Source organism: Grammomys surdaster, unplaced genomic scaffold (assembly GCF_004785775.1).
Source record: "Grammomys surdaster isolate TR1022 unplaced genomic scaffold, NIH_TR_1.0 130, whole genome shotgun sequence".
Lineage (NCBI taxonomy): Eukaryota > Metazoa > Chordata > Mammalia > Rodentia > Muridae > Grammomys > Grammomys surdaster.
In genome coordinates this window covers 5,294,198-5,314,810 of record NW_021604588.1, presented here as the reverse complement: position 1 = coordinate 5,314,810, position 20,613 = coordinate 5,294,198, and the positions used below count along the sequence as shown (strand labels likewise).

The window sequence follows — 20,613 nt, the reverse complement described above, 5'->3', positions numbered from 1 at the left end:
ACATCTCTCTGAATTCCAGGGAACCTTGTCCAGCCACTCTTAGGGAGCATTCAACAGCTCACTCACCAGCTCCTGAGCTGACCACCATCATGGGATGGATGTGCACAAGGGACTCTAGGCGTTTCTCATCAAAACAAAACAAAACAAAAACCATTTGCTAATCTCAGCATTTATGTCAAAAGACTACTCGTTGTATATTTGATGACAACGATTTTATTTTGCAACTCTGGTTTAGCATCTCAAAGAGGTTTAGAGAATTCAAAAAAGTTGGTGGATGGTCAGGGTTCTCATTCTTACTCTGCTCTTAATGGGCTGTTGGTTCTGGGAAAAACCTGTCTCTGCTGCTTTTCAAATCTGTAAAACAAGAAGCTCAATATAGCTTTTTTCCTGAAGCTTGTATTATATCTTTGCATGGATAGAGGACAAGGCAGAAAGACCATTGGCATACCATGGGCAGAGATCAAGGCTAGAAGCCAACTGTAATGGCCTTGCTGTCAACTAGTCAGTTGGACTGATGTTGCCATATAGGGGTCCTCGTAATGAAATCCACAAGGTGTGCAGTTATTCTCCATGTCCTGCCAAAGAAAAATAGTGACCTACAAGGAAGTCTACTTTGTGGCTCTTGATGCTTTCACCTTTCTGACCCTTCTGCCCCCTCTCGCTCTGCACTCCTGGGAGCTGTCTTGCATGCACCTGGCCAGAAATGTCAAACAGTGAGTAAATAGGCCCCACTCCTACGTGCCCTTCACAAAGAGCCAGTGAAGTAGCACTTTAGATAATGGCCCACATCCCTTTCTGGAAGAGACCTGTGGCACTTGGTTTTAAAGGCAGGCATTAAGAAGAGTACCTCCTGCACTGAGAGGTGGCTCCAGGGTTGCTATAGAAACAGATGGAGATTATGCAACTGTCCTTCCTCATGGGCTTTGAACCAGTAAAGAAAATGTATCTGGGTTTGCTGAAGTCTTCCCCAAGCAGGTCAGAGCCCTTATGTCAGAGGTAGCACAGATGCTAGGTTTGGACTTGACCCAGATGCAGCTGTATTAGCAGCAGCTGAGTCTTGTCTGATGTGATCAAGGCCTCATGTCTCCAGTTTAGTTTGAACACTGGATCAGATCAAGTTGTTTTGTTGTTGTTGTTTCACAAATAGACTTGACCCTGTGGAAACCTATGTCTCAAACACACAAGCATATGCAGATTCACAAATACTGATTGCATTAAGAAGTGCTCAAGCTGTAGAATAACATTAAGACAGTTTGACTCAAGTTGACCCCTGGCATTCTCTGGATGGGGCCTTCAGGAGCCTCACCCTCTTGGTAGAAACAAGGTTATGTTTCATGCTTCTAGCAGCTGCCTTTGTGCTTGGGATTCAGAAGCTAACTTGAGCTTCAGTTGAATAATTGGCATAATGACTATACTTTTAGAAAGGAATTTCAACTCAGTAAACGGAATTGAAAGGCTAGATGAAATAATCGACTATAGAAGAATTGTAATATAGAAAAAATATTTCTTTCTAAGCAGTGAACTATTATTGTCCTCCCTTTGTTGTTCTTAATCCTTTAGAAGGGCTTAATTTGAAGCCACAAATGCAGATGCTGAACAACAGAATGTCATGGATGCTGGCTTCCCAGGACTTGTCCCTTAGAAGTTAGTAGGATTGCTCAATTAGGAAGCTTAAAAATGTTGTTTGTTTTTATTTATTTAAAATAAAAAAAATCTCCAGAAGGCATTCTGAGTTCATAACAAAAAGGATCAATTATGTAATCTATACTTGTAGGAGCCCAAAAGTATCAGCAATGGTTACTGATTTAGTTGGTAGGAGATAACAATAAAGAAACAGTGGGAGTAATATGATTTGGGGGCAAAAAGACATAAAAATCACCACCAGCCCCATGAAATACTGCCATCTCCCTTATGGCTGGGTTTAGGATTTAGAACCCCATGGCAGGACATGACTCTTCTGTCATTTTCTACAATATAGAGTACTTATGGAGTTGGTTCCTGTCTGTGCTGTAGTCATCTGGAACAAAATGAGTCATATCTGTTTAATATTCTATACTAATTGTTAGAATGTCAGCTCCTCGGTAATTTCATAAATCAATCCCATCCTCCAATCTGTAAGCTAACCAGATAAACAAAGAACTGGAGCCATCCTCCCTTAAGCAGTGATATGGGATGTTGATGGACGAGGGAGATACATTTAAGTATGTACAACTGGTCCTGAGTTAAAGACCGGCCTTACCTAGCACAGTCTAGTAACCTGTTTCTACGTGCTGTGATTTGAATATGGTCTGTGTGTCACTCTAGAATTGAAGAATTCTGTTCTTCACTCCTTCAAGAATTGAAACTTAATGCCCATTCTGACTTATTAAAAAGAGGAAAAACTCAGTGATCCAGACTAGCTAGCTCATCAGAGTGGACACCATGATTGAATCCTGGCAGCGTAATAAGGAAACGTGACAATATACCCACATAATCCCTATTCTTATCATGTGACTCCATGTTCTATGTGGCTACTCTGCCAGCAAGAAGGCTATCACTAGATATAACCACCTTTCCTTGAACTTTAGAACTGTGATCCCAAATAAACCTCTTTATAACTCACCTCACTGTGTTTGTGTTATTTGACAACAGAGTGGGCTAATAAACCAGCCATCCTACCTTAAGGACAGTAGTAGTTAAGAACCTTAAGGTGTTGTCATCTCTACTATCATTGTCTTGGTTCTTGTCTCAGGGGTGGAGAGCCAGATCTTATTCTGAATATGAACTCATTAATTGTTATGGACTTGCAAACAGTTGCCACAGCAAGCAAATGAGTACAACCAAACTGGAAATTATTTTGTCCCTTCCTCTCCATTCTTCTTCCCTAACCAACTAGAGCTATCCCCAGAATGATCCCCTTCCTACCTGCTGAGCAGTCAGGGCCCTGGTAGCCCTCCTCACAGATGCAGAGCCCCTCCTGGCAGTGACCTCGGCCACTGCAGGCATTCAGACACCGTCGCTGGCTGCAGTCCTCACCAGCATAGCCCTCTTGGCACAGGCAGGTGCCATTGGCACATTGTCCCTTCCCTGAACAGTCCCCAGGGCAGCGCAGCTCCCTGCAGTCCTCGCCTGTGTAGGGCTCTTCACAGACACATTCCCCATCCACACAAAGCCCTCGGGAACTGCAGTCTGTTGGGCACCGGAGCTCTGAACAGTCATCTCCGCTGTATTCACTGTCACAAATGCACTGGCCATCGACACACACACCCCGACTGGAGCAGCCCAGTGGGCAGTAGGGCTCTGAGCAGTTCTTGCCAAACCAGCCTTCATTGCAGATGCAGCCACAGGACTCCAAGCTAAAGTTGCCATGGCCGCTGCAGTGAGGGACATAGTCCAGTTGTCCTAGAATGGCCAAGGAGAAGGTCAAAGGGCAGCAGTGGTCTCTCATAAATGGTGCTGGGGAGGGTAATCAGAGACCTGTACTCATCCCTTGATCACACTGGTGCTGCTGAGCGTTAACTACAATGTAGTTTGGTAGAAATTCAACTTAATAAATATTTTCACTTACTGCAGGTGTCTATGCCTAAGACAGCACTGAGGGTAAAGATGGATAAGATCCGAGTCATTGTCCTCTGACAGATCACTTTCAGAGTATCTTAGATTGGGTTCTTTAGAAGTGATTTATCAAAATAATGTTCCCAGAAGAAACTTGCCATAGTGGTTTGGGTGGGGGTGGGGATTAGGAAGGAACATGACTGAGCCATAATGTGGTTATGCAAAGTCCCTGGAAGAATGACTCAGGTTCCTCCTGAGGTGAACAGTTGTACCCAAGATGATATGATGCCTGTTCCTTATCGTTCAGGGCCTGAACTACATGAGTCCGAGTCCTCAGAATGCTTTGGATAGAGAAAACTGGGTGCAAGGCTCTTGCACAACTAATGGTAGCTGTTGTTTATGTGATACTTACTAGGTGAGTTAATAGTTAATAGCTCCTTATTGCTCTTGTATCTCATTATCTGTAGACAAGGAAGAAAAGTCATAGGCCATGTGACTCGCTTAGCACAAGCCAGAAGTAGCAGAGCAGATCTGAACTCAAAGTCTGACTCTGAAGTCTTGGTCACATCTTATGGTGAGGAACAGATGGACGGAGACAGAAACAAACTCACCGACTGTTCAGCCTTCTGGAGCAAAGATACAGTGTGTGTGTGTGTGTGTGTGTGTGTGTGTGTGTGTGTGTGTGTATGTGTGTGTGTGTGTGTGTATGTATGTATGTATGTATGTGTGTGCACATACCTCTCAAGTGCATGCATATGTAAACATACATGCATGGAATAGATCAACATAAAACTTCCATCTTGCTGGAGAAGATGGGGACAGTCCTCTGGGACCTAAATGACTACCATTTTCTCAGGTAGTTGAAAGGCTGTGAGTGAATGAACAGAACACCACATTGTCTAGTCAGTCAGGTTAACATGAACAGATATCAACTCAACAGCCTGTGAAGACCAAAGATGAATGAAGACAGACATCAAATTCCCTGCCTGCCATCAAAGTTACTGTGCTGAGCTGATGTACCATTACCTGACTCATCTCCCCACCAAAAATCAGGTTAATATATTTTGAACTGGGGAAGCAGTGTTGAGAATCCCTGAACCAGATTCTCAGGGGACAGCTGCATTTAGATCTTACAGATGACACATTAACCGGGAGCTACATACTGGGCACGTTTTTCTATGACCCTGTGAAGAGATGCTGGGTTTTTCTTCCTCTCATCCCACCTCCCTCTCCACTCAGCTCTCTCCTTATCCACCAGGGACCAGGCTGCAAGCTCTTTAGACTCTACCTGTGGCAGCGCTTTCCTGACAGCAGTTGGTATTGCACTGGTCTCGCAGCAAGGACACCTCCCTCTCCAGCATCTCGATCCGGCTCAGCAGTTCCTGCAGTACCTGGGAAGAGCTTGCACATGGGCAGGCTTTTTTGGGGAGGTTGATCTTGTGGGTGAAGGTGACTTGGCTTTCATGGTCTGAGGTTTGGCCTGTGTATTCGGCCAAAGTATCATCTTCGGCACTCATGTCCTGCTCAGCTGAGGCCTCCAGCCCTGAGGAACAGAGGCTTTCTAGTGGTACGTTGATGTTATACACATGGTTGAAGACCATAGGTTGCTCTTTGCTGGAAGTGTTGTAGCTAGAAGCCCCTCCTTCCTCCTCCACAGTTTGTCTATGGACCCTTTCTGTAGTCACCTCCAGCCGACATTCAGAAGGCTTGAGCATGGATCCCAACAGGATCAGGTTTACACCAATAAGCATGTTCTTCAAGACTACTGTTTCCCCGTCGATCCCCATCGTCTCAGCCAGAGCTTGGTTCAAGAGCTCTCGGTAGTAGCCAGCATGGAGTTATAGGAATCTGCAAGAGAAAGCAAGGGTTCTTATGACCTTAAAAACCTGTGCTGGGCCACCACAGCTCTCATTCTGTAAAGCTAGAACACACACAGACAGAAGTTCTCTGCGGCTGTGTGGAAAATTAGGAGGAGACAGTGATTATCAGTCAGAATGCTGGGTCTTCTCTCAAAGACTGGATTCTTGATAATAGACATCACTTCTACATGAGCGTATTGTTATGACTTTAGTTTCAAAAACCTCCCTCCCAAAGCTTGTTTGGCAGCTGGAGGGTATCTGAGAATTGGATTAAGGATTTGACTTCATCAATAGATTAATCCATTGATGGTTTCATACATTTGCAGCATTAACTAGTTGGAAGGAGCAGATGACTACTTCAAAAGTTGTGATGGTTTAAATAAGAATGCCCCCCATACACACATAGGCTCATATGTTTGAATTCTTTGTCACCAAGAAGTGCTACTGTTTGAAAAGATTAGAAGGACTAGAAAGAATGGACTTGTTGGAGGATGTGTGTCACTGTGGGTGGAATTTGAGGTTTCAAATGCCCATGTCAGGCTCTGAGTCTCTTTCTATGGATCAGGATGTAGCTTTTAGCTACTGCCTCAGCACCTGCCTGAATGCTGCCAGATTCTCTGCCGTGATGATAATGAACTAAACCTCTAAAACCATAAGCAATCCTCCAACTAAATGCTTTCTCATGTAAGAGTTGCCTTAGTTGTGGTGTCTCTTCACAGCATCGGAACAGTGACATGGGTATAGCTAATCCTTAGCCATTTCTGTCTTCTCTTTGCTTCCCAGCCACTACAAAGTGAGCAACTTTGCTCTGCCACATCATCTGCATGATGGACTGAAACCTTTGAAATGAGACAAAAATTTGTTCCTCCTTGAAGTTGTTCTTTTCTGGTCTTTTGTCATAGCACTGGAATATCAGACAAATGTAGCTATTTATGCACATAATTTAGCAGTCTGTCCCCATAGTATGCAAGGAATTTCTAGAACACATGTTAGGAATGGAGGTTCTGTGAACAGCCACTTCTACTGAGAAGAGATCAAAGCTTCTCTTCACTTCTAAATTAGGATTAGGATGAAATGGATCACAGAAACTTTGGGGTACTCCTGTGTCTCCTCAAATATTTATTATGAAGTAACCTCAGTGGTCACGTCAAATAACTTATCCATCAACTCCTTTAAGCTCACCTATTCAATATGGGTTGACTTCACAAAAACCAACCAGCCAAATAATGTAGTCCTAGGCAGTTTGTGATTGTTAATTATCCTTGGGTACATTTGTGATTTATCTGGGATGATGTGAGCCAAGCTTTGTTTTAATCTTCTCATTAGTGTAGTCCCCATGCTCTGTGACCACAGGGTGCCTTTCTTCCGAAGTCCTGTTTAAATTGCTAAAATAATGAATTAGCTCCTTCACTGGTTACCTAGTCACCAAGAACCATGCAGTATAATAAATTCACAGTAATAAAAATCAGGTTTTACAAAAATGATATTTCCTTTCTATTCCCTGTGTAAAAGATTAAAAAAAAGGAGAGAGATTTAGACATTTTGGTTCTCAAGTAAACTCAGAGCTACTAAGAAGATTAAGGATTACAGAGCCAAGTAGCCATAACTATGAGGCTAAGAATAAGGTGATCGATGTCAGCTAACACCCACTGGCTGTACACAAGGAGCAGATGGAGCTGAACGCACACACATGATCTTGTTTGATCTCTAAGAGATTCTTAAGATGATATCCATCTTATAGCAGAACAATTTCTGCCTAGAAGGGTTGAGATGAGAAAGCTAGCCAGACTGATCTCAAACCTGTGTTCTTAATGACAATGCTTCAATGCCTTAAAAAAAAAGAAAAAGAGTGTTCAAACTTGGGCATGGTAGCATACATATTTTATTCCTAGTATAGGGGAAGAAGAGGCAGGAAGATTAGGAGTTCAAGGCCAAACTCTTCTGTACAGCAAGTTTAAGATCAACCTGGGATACATAAGACTCTTTTTTTTTTTAAAAAAAAGAAAATGTTCAATTATTTATTGTCCTATATGGAAACTGGACATTCTAGAACTTTCTCAATACTAAAGTTAGAAAATTTGCCTGGGTGTGGTTCACTGCTTTTTCTTCTTCCATGAAGCATTCTCTTTCCATAATTTCCTTTCTGTTCCTTCATACATTCCTCAAATACAGGTTAGACTTCCTGTCCCTCACGCTCTTGTGTGAGTACATTTCTTGTAGTGTTTACCATGCTAGAGCATGGCCTCCCTACACCTGACTTTCCTACCCAGCTTGCTAGGTGAATTTGAATGAGATCATGTCTTCACTGCAGCATATTGCTGTGTGTGTAGGATATGGAAGTGCTCAGTATTTAGTTGTTGAATGCATGGACAGGCAGATGCATGAAAGAATGAATAAATCGATGATTTAATGAGTAAATGCTCAGTGAGCCAAAGGTTGAGTCATTCTCCAATTCATTTAATCTCTCTCCATTAACCCTAAGTTACTGACTGTTCTGTTCAATTTCAACTCTGAACAATGTCTAAGACTTCATTGAATTAAGAATAACTGGTATTAGTGACTAGCATAAAAATCTTATTTTATTACTCAGCTTTTATGTTATATATTGTATTATTTTCTCTCCCTGTTTCTAATATGGAGAGAAAGTGGGGCAGACCAGAGCTGCGGAGACTGCCAGACTGTCTGGGCTCAAAACTCTTCCCCATAAATGTTTATCTATGGGAAGACCACTTAACCTCTCTTTCAGCTTTGCGATCTGTAGAGTGGAGCTAAAGAATGGTACCAACTTTATAGGATTAAAATGATGATTCTACCATTATCTCTACCATTATCTCTATAATACTTATTCAGTTCCTAACCCTGACTCAAATAAATAAATAAATAAATAAATAAATAAATAAATAAATAAATAAATACTGTTTCATACCATTTGGTTCTTCTTCTATTTAAAGACTACCCCAAATATGCAGAGGCATGTAAAATGTCTTACTAGTTGGCACCAGGAAAGCCCAACTCATACTTTATCCTTGAACAAGGTTGATGAAGCCCTAGAAATACTCTGGGAGATGCCAATCCATTGGTTACATCTAGATAAAGCAAATCTGCCTTTGGAATAGATGGACAGACATGTCTAAACTGAATTGACCCCACAGCTGTGAGCTCTTCCTAGGCCCCTTTTATCTTAGCCTATACTTGTTTTCCCATTTTGAGTTGCTCCAGGGATTATATCCTTGGATGTCACTTCTACACTTCTGTCATGACAACATTCTCACAGTGGGTCTGTCAACAGTCCTTCACACATACATAAGGCCTTGCTGTCTTTCTTAAACAAAACTTTATTTACCTGATTCATATTGATATTGCTGAATAATATTTTCTTATGGAAATTGTGAAATTGTTACCTTATGGTCTATAGCACTTAATACAGTTTTTGGGCTAATTGTAGATAGGAAATGAATAAAGAATAAGTGATATTATAAATGAAAAAGAGGACCAATGATAGGGGAATTATGAGTGAGAGAGATGCTAGATTCTATGTGTGGGTTTAAAACAACCACTACAAATTGTAGAGAAAAGGAAAGTTGGAGTTTTACATGAAAAAAAAATCAATATTTTAGTCAATATCTAAACTTATATAAGTAACTTGACCATGCAATATTTGTAAAACCAAATTTATTTTTTAACATAGGCTTTATTAATTGAAATAGGGGTGAAATATAGATCAGGAGCTTGTCTGTCCTTACTGCACCAATAATTGATCATTTCTAGATGATTGGCATGGAGAAAGAATGCAAATCTTGTCATCTGAGGAAGAGAAATTTAGCATTTCATTCAGAGAGGTGAGAACATGGGAGATTCATATGTTATTTCATCACTCATTCATTTGACAGATATTTATTGAGTAGTTATTAGATCCCTGCCCCATGTTTATGGAAATTGCATTCATATGTATGGGATTGGAAGGGTGTAGTAAAAGGGGACACGGAAAATAAATATCAAACTTAATATTGTATATACAAATGTAAATTACTTGATATTTTACATATAATCATATCATATTGTATGATACATATGTCTGTGTTAGTTTCAGTCAGGAAAAGCTAGCTATTGTGGAGAGAAAAAAATTGATGAAAGGAGTTTTTGAGTTAAGCAGGTGAGGGTTCATGGTCATATTTACAGAGTGATATCCTGAAAGGCTTGTCTGATCAGATCACAGCTGAAAGGATACTTGACAGAACTGGGGTAGAGTGTCTGGGAACAGCAAATGCAGGGGCTCTGGGGCAGGGGTAGATCTCAGGCATCTGAATAACAGGATGTCTGGGGTGAGTCGAGGAAGTGGATGTCGAAAGACCCTGCAAAACAGGGCTTTGTTCTTCACTGCCATAATGCTCACTGTCCTCAAATGTTTCTGGTGACAACATTGGTTATGAGCAGCTCCCATTCCTTGAGAAACTCCCAGCTTCAGAGAGAAGTAAAACACAAGCACGCTAGTACATGGTGATGACCATGACTAAAGGGTATGCCAGATGTCCAGAGAGGACAGTTATACATCTGCTCTGTAGCAGGGAAAGTGACCCTGAGGAGGACAGGACTCTTGATACTGTTTGTCAAATATTACTGGCCTGGCTTTCAGGCACACAGTAGGACTGGATTTTTTAACCTTCCTTGGGTATATGAGACCAGATCTATTGTTCTTGCCAGAGAATCATTGTGAGCCTGGCTCTGCTTTGTCTCTTGGGGTGTTCAGGCACCATTGTGAGACAGTGGAATGAAAGGAATGAAGCTTGTCAGGGTGGAGGAGTTTGTAGGATCTAAGTCTAGTCTAACCAAAAGAGTAGCTAGGGGGAAGGCCTTTTCCAAGACAGTGTTGCAGGTCTTCTTGATGATGTTAAGTGAAACAGCTCTCTTGAATGATGTTCTGTTAAACAGTAGCTCTCTTTATTCAGGAGTAACAAGAGCTATATAAACCTTGGGGAGTGGTTAGTGGTTTTCAAAGAGAGTGTACATTATTGGCTGAGGCTGATGAGCTTAATGCTTCATTTGCATGAGGAGGGGTTCCAGATACTTAAACCTATAATTTGTCCAATAGGCTATGTGACTTCCCCAAGAAGGATGAAGGTGGGGGATGTGGGGCTATGTGCCCTGGGGCATGTAAACCAAGAATAGGGAGGGAGCTGTCCTTATTCCTGTCAGTCTCAGCATGAGATTTTGTTCTCAAGTTGAGGTTTTAGGGTTTGGGCACCTCTGAACCTCACTTATTCCAGGCCCTCCTGATCACACTTTGCCCCATAATTCATGAGAGGAAATGGTGAGTGTCCCTCCCAGGTTGAGGTATCCAGTTCCTCAGAAGACGCTTGCTCAAAGATTTTTCCTTCTGTGATGACTAGCTGTGTGCAAGATGGTGGCACCTCTATCACTCTGGGTCTCTAAGTGACTGCATGAAACAGAGACCCTCTTCCCATGCCAGTCTGTTTGCAGCACAGCTTTTGGTTTTGGAAGCACAGTTTTGGGGATTAATTTTTCTCACACATAATTTAGACTACCCATGGATAACATGGAGATGGATCTTAATAGATTTCTCTCTAGGTTTGGAGGAGGAGGAGGAGGAGGAGGAGGAGGAAGATGATGATGGTGAGTTCATTCTAGAACTGTATTTGTTGAAAGTTATATTCAGAATATAGTTTGTTCAATGAGTGTGTTTAAAGGGCTGCTAGTGCCAACGGATTGGACTTTTACATGGCACAAGGGCCTAGAGAAGTAGTTTCCATATGTAAGCAATAACTTTCCCAGTGTCTGTGATGGCAGGTAGTATATGCCTGTCTGGTCACTGGAGGTATCCAAGTACAGGCCAAATATTTTGAGAAGTCTGAAGAAGGGTTTTCATTCACCAGAGGAGAACAAACAGGACTAAAATCAATGGTAAACGTTTTCCCAGTATTTTACAGAGTCATGGTCTTAGTAGGTTTTTAGCAATCTCACTCCCAAAGTCTGCCAGTTTCTTAGACTTTCCATAACAGAATCCCATAAAAGAGTAGCTGAAAACAGCAGCACTTCAAAATCAAGTTATCCTCAAGGTTGTCTCTTCCCCAGGGCTCTGAGTGACTCTGTTTGTGCCTCTTTCTAAGCTTCAGCTGGTGACCTGCACACCTTGGCGTTTCTTGCCTAGTAGATGTATCAGTGCAAACTGTCTGCCTGCATATCCGAGTCTTTGCATGCAGTCTTCTGAGACATGCTGTTGTGTTCAACTGGGGATCCAGCCTATTCCAGCTTGACCTCATGTTAACATAGCTAACCATATCTGTAATGAGCTTACTTCCATGTAGAGCTACATCTCGAGGTGCTGTTGGCTAGGACTTCAACCAAGACACAATGAGAAGACAAGACTCAACCTATAAAAAAAATACCAGGAGTAATTGGAACAAGCTATGTACCTGCCTTGTACTACATTATGTATGTATTCTTGCAGCAACATTTATGAGCTAAAAAAGGAGTGATATTTAAGATATTCAAGATATTTGTCATGAGTATGACTTGGGGGGAAGTAATCAGAATGGGGCACCCACTCATGTAAAAGAGACATCAATCACTCTAGTTTGCTACGGACAGCAGGTAAACTCCTATGGAGATATTCTGTGATGGTTGGTCCTCTTTTTTCCTTTTTTTTTTTTTTAAGATGGAGAAAATGAGCATGAGAAAAGGCCAAGTAACTTGACCAGTACTGAACGGCTAATGAATAGATGAATTGGTGTTAGACCGAGATCTTGCTGACTGGAGCCTGGGTCTTCATGGCTGCTCTTCAGCCAGCTTTAATTAGTAGCCACATACTGTTCTCATGAAAAGATTCGCCCTTACATTACCAACACTCTCTTCTCCCAGGTTCAGATTTAGGGCTTTTTGACAGCCGTGACTTTTAGTTTAATGTTTTCTCCACAAATCCAGGCTGTTTCCCTAGAAATTGCTTCAGTCTCTCCTCCTTGGGGGAAAACTTTTCTGATGGCTTTGATTTATAAGTGCCCAGCCTCTGCTTCAACTCAAGCATCAGGGAAAAAATCTCCACCAGTAAACTTTGCAGCTAGAGGTGGAACAGGAGACAGCTTTTAAACCTGCCCCTTCCCAGGAATAGCCTGGCTCAGCCAGCCGTTACAGAGAGCCAGACCTTGGCTTGCTTGGCGCCTTCTCATTTCCCTTTGTATTCTCAACTTCCACTGAAGTTCAGGAGTTACGAGACCACTGGTGGTCTGCTCACTTCTTAAGCTGCTTTTCTAGAATGAGACAGAAAAGGGGTGGGGAGACGGGTAATGAAGGCTCTAGCCAAAGTCAGCTTCAGCAGAAAAGGGCAGAAACAAAGGTATATGAAGTGCCTTTGGCTTTTTTCAAACTTAGGTCAATAACTATTTCAAAGTGTCTTTTTTTCTTATGTCACCAAAAACTTCCCTTGCCTGGCTTCTTTCTCTACTCCTGTCTCCTATTCCTCATTTTACTGAGAATGCTGACTGTTATGCAGGAGGATGTTTTATCTACATTTTAAATAATGGTGGTGGGCAGAGCTTTGGAAAATTTTCCAGGAAGACCCAGTCTGCTGTTATACCTGTGAATCCTATGATAGCTGGCTTTGTCTTCTTTAGAGGTACCTCACCAGCTCTGAAAATAGTGCCCTGCCTTTGGTGCAAAGTGCTGGGCACCACTGAAGCTAGGTGCACAATCTCACTTCTCAGATGACTCAGTGGCTCCTCTCTTCCTTATTTCTGCCTATGTTATCAGATGGTGGTCAGATAAACTAGCATGAGTTAAAACTGGAGCCCAGAGGGTCTGTTAATGACATAGACTAGTGATAGGAGACAGGGACGCTGTGGTCTGAATGTTTGGTGGGTCCCCTCCCACCTCCACAAATTTAACATTGAAATCTTCACACCCAAAGTGACAATATTTGGGTCATGGGGCAGAACCCCCAATAAATAGGATCAGTACTCTTAAAAAAGATAATCTAGGGAGACCTCTTAGCCCTTTAACCATGTATAGGCATGGCTAGAAGTCGCATGCCTCATAAGAGTCAGAGAATAGGCTCTTAGACTCAGTATTTGCTAACACCTTGTTCTCTGCTTCCTAGCCACTAGAATGGTATGAAATAAATTTCTGTTCTTTATGAACTGCCCACTCTATGATGTTATTTTACTGTAGCTGCCTAGTAGGTTCAGGCAGTGGAAAGGAGGAAAAAAATCAGAGGAAGAAAAAAAAGAAAGGGGAGACAGAGGAGGAACTAGGAAGACACCCACTTAGTGAAAGAAACTGGCAGCAATTCTACAGGTAGGATGAGAAAACAATCCCTAGGAGTAGATGATACACCCCAGGTTCAGTGACACACTAACAGTCATGAGCAAGATAGATGGCCAATGACGGGACAAATGACACTTCGAAGGTGTTGCCTTAACTCAATAGATTGATACTCAAGAAGTTGTGTGCTTCTATTGATTCATTTCCTCTGCTCCAGCTTCTTTATCAATACAATTATCATGGCCTGTACCAGAGGTGTCTCCGGGCAATTTGTAAGAGGTGGATAACGGGATCGTCCTTAAGGCTGATTTAGTGCTGAGTTAATGAGGTGCTCACTGGTCTCTAGGGAGGTCTGTGGGGAGGTCAAGTCACCTTAGTTGGATGGAAACCTCTTGTACTACTTAAAGTCCTTCTAGCATGGCTCTTCTTTCCCTGACCTCCCCCACATCATCCTCTGGATTTATTTCTTCACACTGAAGGGATCTTTGAAGGTTATGGAAAAATATTCTATGAGTCATCAGCTTTTACAGACATAGCAAAGGAAGGAAAGGTCTGGCTACAGAAGCTGGGACAAGTATGGGGACAGGAGTGAAGGAAAGATGGAGAGAGAGAAAGAGAGAGAGAGAGACAGAGAGAGAGAGAGAGAGAGAGACTGAGAGAGAGAGAGAGAGACTGAGAGAGAGAGAGAGAGAGAGAGAGAGAGGCAGCCAGGAGCCAACAGGCCTCTGGCTTTCTCCCCTTCTTTTCCTTATTCCTTGGTCAGAGATGATGGGGAGTAGCAGGAGGACCTCAGGATGAAAACAGGAGAGAATGAGTGTGTAGGTGTTGGGTGGGCAGGGAGAAGACATTCCCCTGGGGGTGGATAGCCAGTGTTCTGCTTAGTGTTTCGAGCTTCTGTCAACCTTAGTCTCCGCTTAGTCACTAGGGGTGATTTATAAACCAGTAGCGTATCTGTAGGAAAATGACACTTCTTGTGCTTTTTTTTCCCCCTGTAAGTTAGAATTAGCTTAAAAATAGTTCCCGCTCTGCCATTGGGATGCTCTGTCTCTCAGGGAAAGAGGGTAATTATGAAAGACGAGGGTGTAATGTGATTACAGCCGGCCCCATTGTGTCAGTGGTGACAATGCTGGGCTGTTGGGAGAAGGCAAAACTGGCTGTCTCCATTAGCACTGGGCCTTTATTGGGCCTGTCAGATTTCTGAAAAGAACCTGAGGGCAGAAAACTTCCAGCAGACAGAACTCCATGGCTGGCCAGGAGCTGACAGAAGGACTATGGGTTGGGTCACTGGACCTGACTGCACTGTTACCACCCACCCAGGCTGGTGGCCCAGTGGCCCCAATAATGTGTACTTTGATGTATCCACACATGGGGATCTGTAGGAAGAGTCTTTGGTTCAACATCTAATGGATCCATCTTCATTTGTTGTTACACATCTAGAGCCCTGTATGTACCAGGCTCTGTGTCAGCATGGATTATAGGTACTACAGTGTCTGGGAGGGGAATCTGGCTGCTGCTCTGTCCTTTGGCTCCATCTTGTACTATCTGGGAGAACGCTAATTGCCCTGACCTTCCCGAGCAGTTACTTCTTCATCTGAAAAAAAAAAGGGGGAGGGGGTCTTGAATAGCAATCAAGGGAATAATACAGAGAGTGATCAAAATCTCCAGACTGGAAGTGCAAATGATAGGGAGGTCATCCAGGTTTGAATCCCATCTTCAAAACACAAATGGCAGGGCAGAGCAAAATCTATTACTGGGAACACATTTCCTTCTGGCCACTGTGGCAAGACAGAAAATCTTGCCTGGTAATTTTAGCTGCAAAATTTTATGATGTATGATCTCAGGATTTTTGTGATTTTTTTTTTAGATAGATATCCTATTTAGGAAAGAATTTATCCAATTTTGTAGACTCTGGAGAATTCTTAACATCTGTAGAGCAACTGACAATTCTATATTATCTATGGCCCCATTTGATGCTTGCAGCAGCTGATAGGATTATTCCTGTTTTATAGGTGAGGCTTAAGTCTGCAGGTGCTTTGCACAGTTACCCACATAAAGGTAGAGCCAACTGAAGAGCAGGTTGCCTCTTAATTGAATACCAGAGGTGTGGCCTCCCTCCCTCATCACTTGCCCTTGTCCTTTAGAAATGGGTGGAGCATAAATAATGGATTGCTAATTAATCTTAACCATCTTGGTCAAATGTTCTTTCAAGATCCTGACCTTTCTCCATCATTAATGACTATTTTTCATCTGTGTTTCTTCAGCTTGGAGAACAGCATGTCACCATTTGCTGTTCAATTATTCTTCTTGAAGGCCCACATCACGTTTCATCTCTCTCTTCTCTGCATTTAACAAACTGTGAAGAAAGGTCTATTGCAAGAAAGATGGCTAGCGAGCCTACATCCCAAACTTATGTGTCTCTGATTCCTATCCAAGATCCCTCTCAAAACAAATTAAATGATTGCTTTAGAATATAAGACGTGGTCTCTGCCCTCATGGAACTTATAACCTAGTTGAGGTGACCAGACACATATGAACCTAAGGAACAAGATGAGGCACTCTATTATAGTGTAATAAACTGAAGATCACTCATTTTAAGTTTAGCAAGCATCCCAGAGCAAGTAGAGATCTTCGTGGGAGACGGCTTCCAGAAGAAGCAGTGTCTCAGTCCAGATGTAAGGGTTGTGATGAAGGAGTATGTGGGACAAAATGGTAGTGAAAGCAGAAATACACTAGATGGAAGGACTTCTGGCCTCCAAAGGGATCAGCTTCTTTCTTCATGAAGGCTTAAAATCCAGTGTCTGTGTGCCTGTGTCTGCCTATCAGAAAAAGGCCCAGCCATGCATTAATGGTGTTTTCAGAGCTTTGTGTGTATATACTAGAGGGTCTTGAAGGCCAGTCTGAGATCGCAACTCTTAATAAGTATAAATGTAACTATAGGAACTTATTGATTAATTTTTACTTCAGCAAAACTCTTTAGAAAAACAAATCTTAGGAGAAGGTGCCTTTAAAAATGATATTTACTGGTATCCAGAACAGCACATGAGTTCATCTGCTTGAAAACTACACAATGACAGGCTCACATATCAAATTCATGCTGTTTCCAATTATATGGCATAGCTATATAGGAGTTGAGCTTTCTAGCAGGAATCAAATAATTATACTCACTTTGGCTCACTATTGGTTTCATCAGGTGAGTTGAATGTTGGCAGTGGCAACTTATTAAAGTTTGGCTGTAGTGGTCTATAGGAGTTATTGACTTCATGTGTAAATTATGCCTTTTAGAGCATGAAATAGCACCATCCTGACCCAGAGACTACAAGCAGGTGAAGTATATCTTCTAGTGTATGAAATAACATAATCATTTTCTACTTGAAATTTGAAGAAGCTCTGAAAGTAGTGGTGTATAGCGCACAACTTGCTTAATTAAATTTAGTTATATGCTGGTTGCATGCCAGGAACTGTGCTAGGATCCATCTGAGATGCCAGGGTCCAGCTAGAGAAATATCAAGCAAGGATAGACAGCAGACCATGGTGAGTACTATGTCAGAGCCACAGGAATACAGCAGAAGGCAGCCTCTGACTCACTACAAGACTATAGAAAGGTCAACAGGAAAAGTGTGACCTTTGAACTGGGGCTTGAAGAATACTAAAAATTTGAAAGGAAGAGCAAGTAAAAGAGATGAAATGAGAGGTATAAAGAAAGGAAGACAATTCACATGGTTTCTGGGGTTGTGGGATATGTGGGGTGTCTGTTTTCAGAGGTGAAGGGTTACTCAGATGTCAAATCATCTTGGTTCGTATCTTTGGAAAGTTGCCTGGAGGCTTACTCAGCCATAAAAAGAATGAAGTCCTGCCATTTGTAGGAAAATGAATGGAAACCGAAATCATCACATTTAGTTAATGGGATAAGTCAGTGTCACAAAGACAACTATTTCATATGCTTTCTCCTATGCAGAAGATGGAAGAACAGAATGTGGGACTAAAGGGGGCACGGCCAGGAACATGGAAGGGGAAGGGAAATGGGGATGGTAGGTGTTGGGAGCCGACTCTTTTCCGAAAGCGGCTATCATCTTTACAGCCATCTCGAGCCATATACCCTGACAAGAGACTTGTTTTCAACAGCCTGCAATAGCTAAGCGCACTCTGATAAACATCTTGTTACACTGTTTAGTGCCCCCAGCTACAAGGTGCACCTGGTATCCATGGCTACAAGGCACGTGACGTAGTGCCTTCAGTTCAGCTTGTCCATGAGGGCAAGTCACGTGGTAAAGAGTATAAATACCCAGGATTTCCTTTCTATATAGAAGGATATAGGAGAATAGAAGAGACTAAGGAGAATAGAGGAGAATATAGGAGAATAAAGAAGAGACTTGACGAGACTTGACCAGACTCTGTCCTGTATCCATCTTTTTTGTCTGTCACCCTTCCTCCATCCCCACTCTCTCTCTTGGTAGACCCTGACCTGTGGACTGGAGCAGCAGAATGGGCCATTACAAAGTAGCAGAACCGGCCGTTACAAAAAAAAAAAAAAAAAAAAAAAACGGCCATTACAGGTAGGCATGAGAAAGATCAACCAGGGATGATATAATCAAGTTATATATAAACATGAAATGTTCTAATGAAACCTTTCTGTACAATTTGTAAGAGCTAACAAAAATAAATTGACTTTAAAATAAGCAATAAATAAATGGATTCTCTTCGTGTCTGTGAGCCTGATGAATTACTGGCATTTTTTTTTTCTAGAGCCTGACATGGTTAAGAAATTCAGTGACATTTGTACTTACAATTGGTCCCAAAGATAAATTCCAAATTGACCAAAAGGTTTCTTAAAATTTCAGTTCCTTAACTTGTAAGGTTTGGATTAGCCTTCCCCGTTATTTTAGGGTGTGGTTCTTCAGGGTATGTAGTTCCTTTCGTTCGTTTTCTCCCACTAACTTTTGGATAAAAAGCATTTTGGTCTCCATGAAGGTATAATGAACACATCCTCTTTGTTGATTATTGTTAAAAGGAGGCACCTGAGGAATTCAAATGCCATTTTTATTAATCATTAAGTCCAGGGTATGTATTGCACAACATTGGGCTTTTAAATGTGTTTGACCTGAACAAAAACAAGAACTGACCATTTAGTTTTGGGGAACTAACTTGTTGATAAGTTAAAAACAGATGGCATGGAGTGGGTTCTGAGTGTATCAGGGCCACTGTGACCTTGGTAAGTAAGGGATGTCCAGAAGGCTCAGAGAGGTCACATATGATGGAATATGGGACAAAATTGCTCACCACAAGGATGCAGAAGCTTCCAGTTGATAGGGACTTTTACCTAAAATAACTTGATGTTCACATACCTTTACCCAGAATTCTCCTTTCTTTCCAGCCTTAGATCTCAGCATACTCTACTTCTCTCTACAGTACTAGAGATCTTCCATTGCTCACCCACAGCTTCTCTTCTCCTTTATGCTCTCTCCTTCCTTTTCCCAGAGCTTCCTATCCAGTCAAGAGGGAGCCTTGTCCAGCAGAAACTCAGTAAAGAGTCTGGGAAGGTCCCTGTTCCTTCTTCAGGGAGGCCTTCAAGAGCTGGCTGTGCTTTTTCTCTACAGTACTGTTCTTGTGATTTCTTACTCAGCCCCTTTTTCCCCTTTGAGAATTTAAAGATGGCAACAGCACAGCTTCTGTCAGCTACAGACCTGTATGCAGTGCCCTCAGTAACTGGCCATGGGTGTCCAGAGTTTGTCTCTGCATTTCCATGCAGGTAGTTGGCCTGCTGAGAAGGGGTTTTAAATCCAGATGTTTGTTCCTAGCTAAAATCTCATTTCTCCCATGGTTCCTCCCTTCTTGTGTTAGTCAAATGCCAAAGTAATAGCAGACACGGTACTGGCAATAAATTAATGCCTTCTGAAAACCTGTTTGGAAAGAGGTAGGCCTTAAACCATAAATAACAATGACATTTTCATTTTAACAACAGCCTTCAACTAACCTAACAGTGGACATGGTTCCGTGTGGCTTCCTGTCGCAGCAGAGAGCAAGATTCATGGGCTGTAAAAGGTCCCAACATTTTCTTTCACATTGATCTTTCTACTTTTGCCTCTTGGAAAACTATTCAGATGAGTCAGAGAAGACCTGGCATTTGCGGTGCTCCTTACGAATTTTCAAGATGTTTCCATACACATCCACTTGGTTGGTCCTACTGATATGGTGTAAGTGCCCTCCTCACAGCTTAGTAAGGGAGGATTATTCTTATGAATAATAAGACACATAATTACAACTGAAGAAACCTAGCTTTCTGAGGGCAATCTCTGCTATTTCTAATAAATTCACTCTCTGAAAAGAAACTTAGTCCCTGTCTTTTATGACATTGGTTACCTCCCGTGGAGACTAGAAAACCATTGTGACATTAAAAAAAAATAAACAAAACCACTATCTTATCTGTTTTTATGTCTCTGCAAGAAAGTGTCTTCTAAATTAAAAACATAAAAAAACAAAACAACTTCAGACTTCACTGTCTCTGATGTCAATACACTTAGGTGATTGAATGAACAAGGGGCTCAGATAAGGGTGGGAAGAAGTTTCATCAACGTGGACTCTAAATCCCAGCCCTGGTGGTGCAGTGGGCATTGAGAGAGGCTTAACCAGCTAGGCCCATGCACATCTCCCAGAGTAGAGGGAAACCTTGTTACCACTTCTTTTTCTCTAAGGAATTTATTTAACACTCCTAATCCAGATTGGAGAACTATGCCCTGAGAGGTTTCCCTAGCAACAACTCAAAGTGTGGTTCCTTCTTGGGAGTTTGGGAAAAGCTATCCTTTTGATTCTCAGTTTGCTTTGTCAAACAGGACTCCTGCTGGGAAATCATTAGACTAGCATTCCCCTCTGCTGAGCTAGGAATCCACTTGATTCACTAAGTGGAAAGCCTAGGGTAGGTGAGCAATATCCCAAAATGGCTCTGACAATTTTC

The 20,613-nt window shown here is 42.1% G+C and overlaps 1 protein-coding gene across 3 annotated transcripts in view; it reads right to left on the bottom strand.

Annotated features, from left to right (window-relative positions):
• Positions 1 to 20,613, bottom strand: part of Tnr (tenascin R) — a 391,833-nt gene that overhangs the window by 70,057 nt on the left and 301,163 nt on the right. The window contains exons 3-4 of one of the 3 annotated variants that reach the window (XM_028760011.1): positions 4,823 to 5,382; positions 2,905 to 3,381 (exon numbers count right to left, since the gene is read on the bottom strand). In XM_028760011.1, coding sequence (XP_028615844.1) covers positions 2,905 to 3,381; positions 4,823 to 5,321 — 976 coding nt within the window. In that variant the 5' untranslated portion in view covers positions 5,322 to 5,382. Of the gene's footprint in view, positions 1 to 2,904; positions 3,382 to 4,822; positions 5,480 to 20,613 lie in introns of those variants that run through there. The other 2 variants (XM_028760020.1, XM_028760025.1) reach the window with 2 other exon arrangements.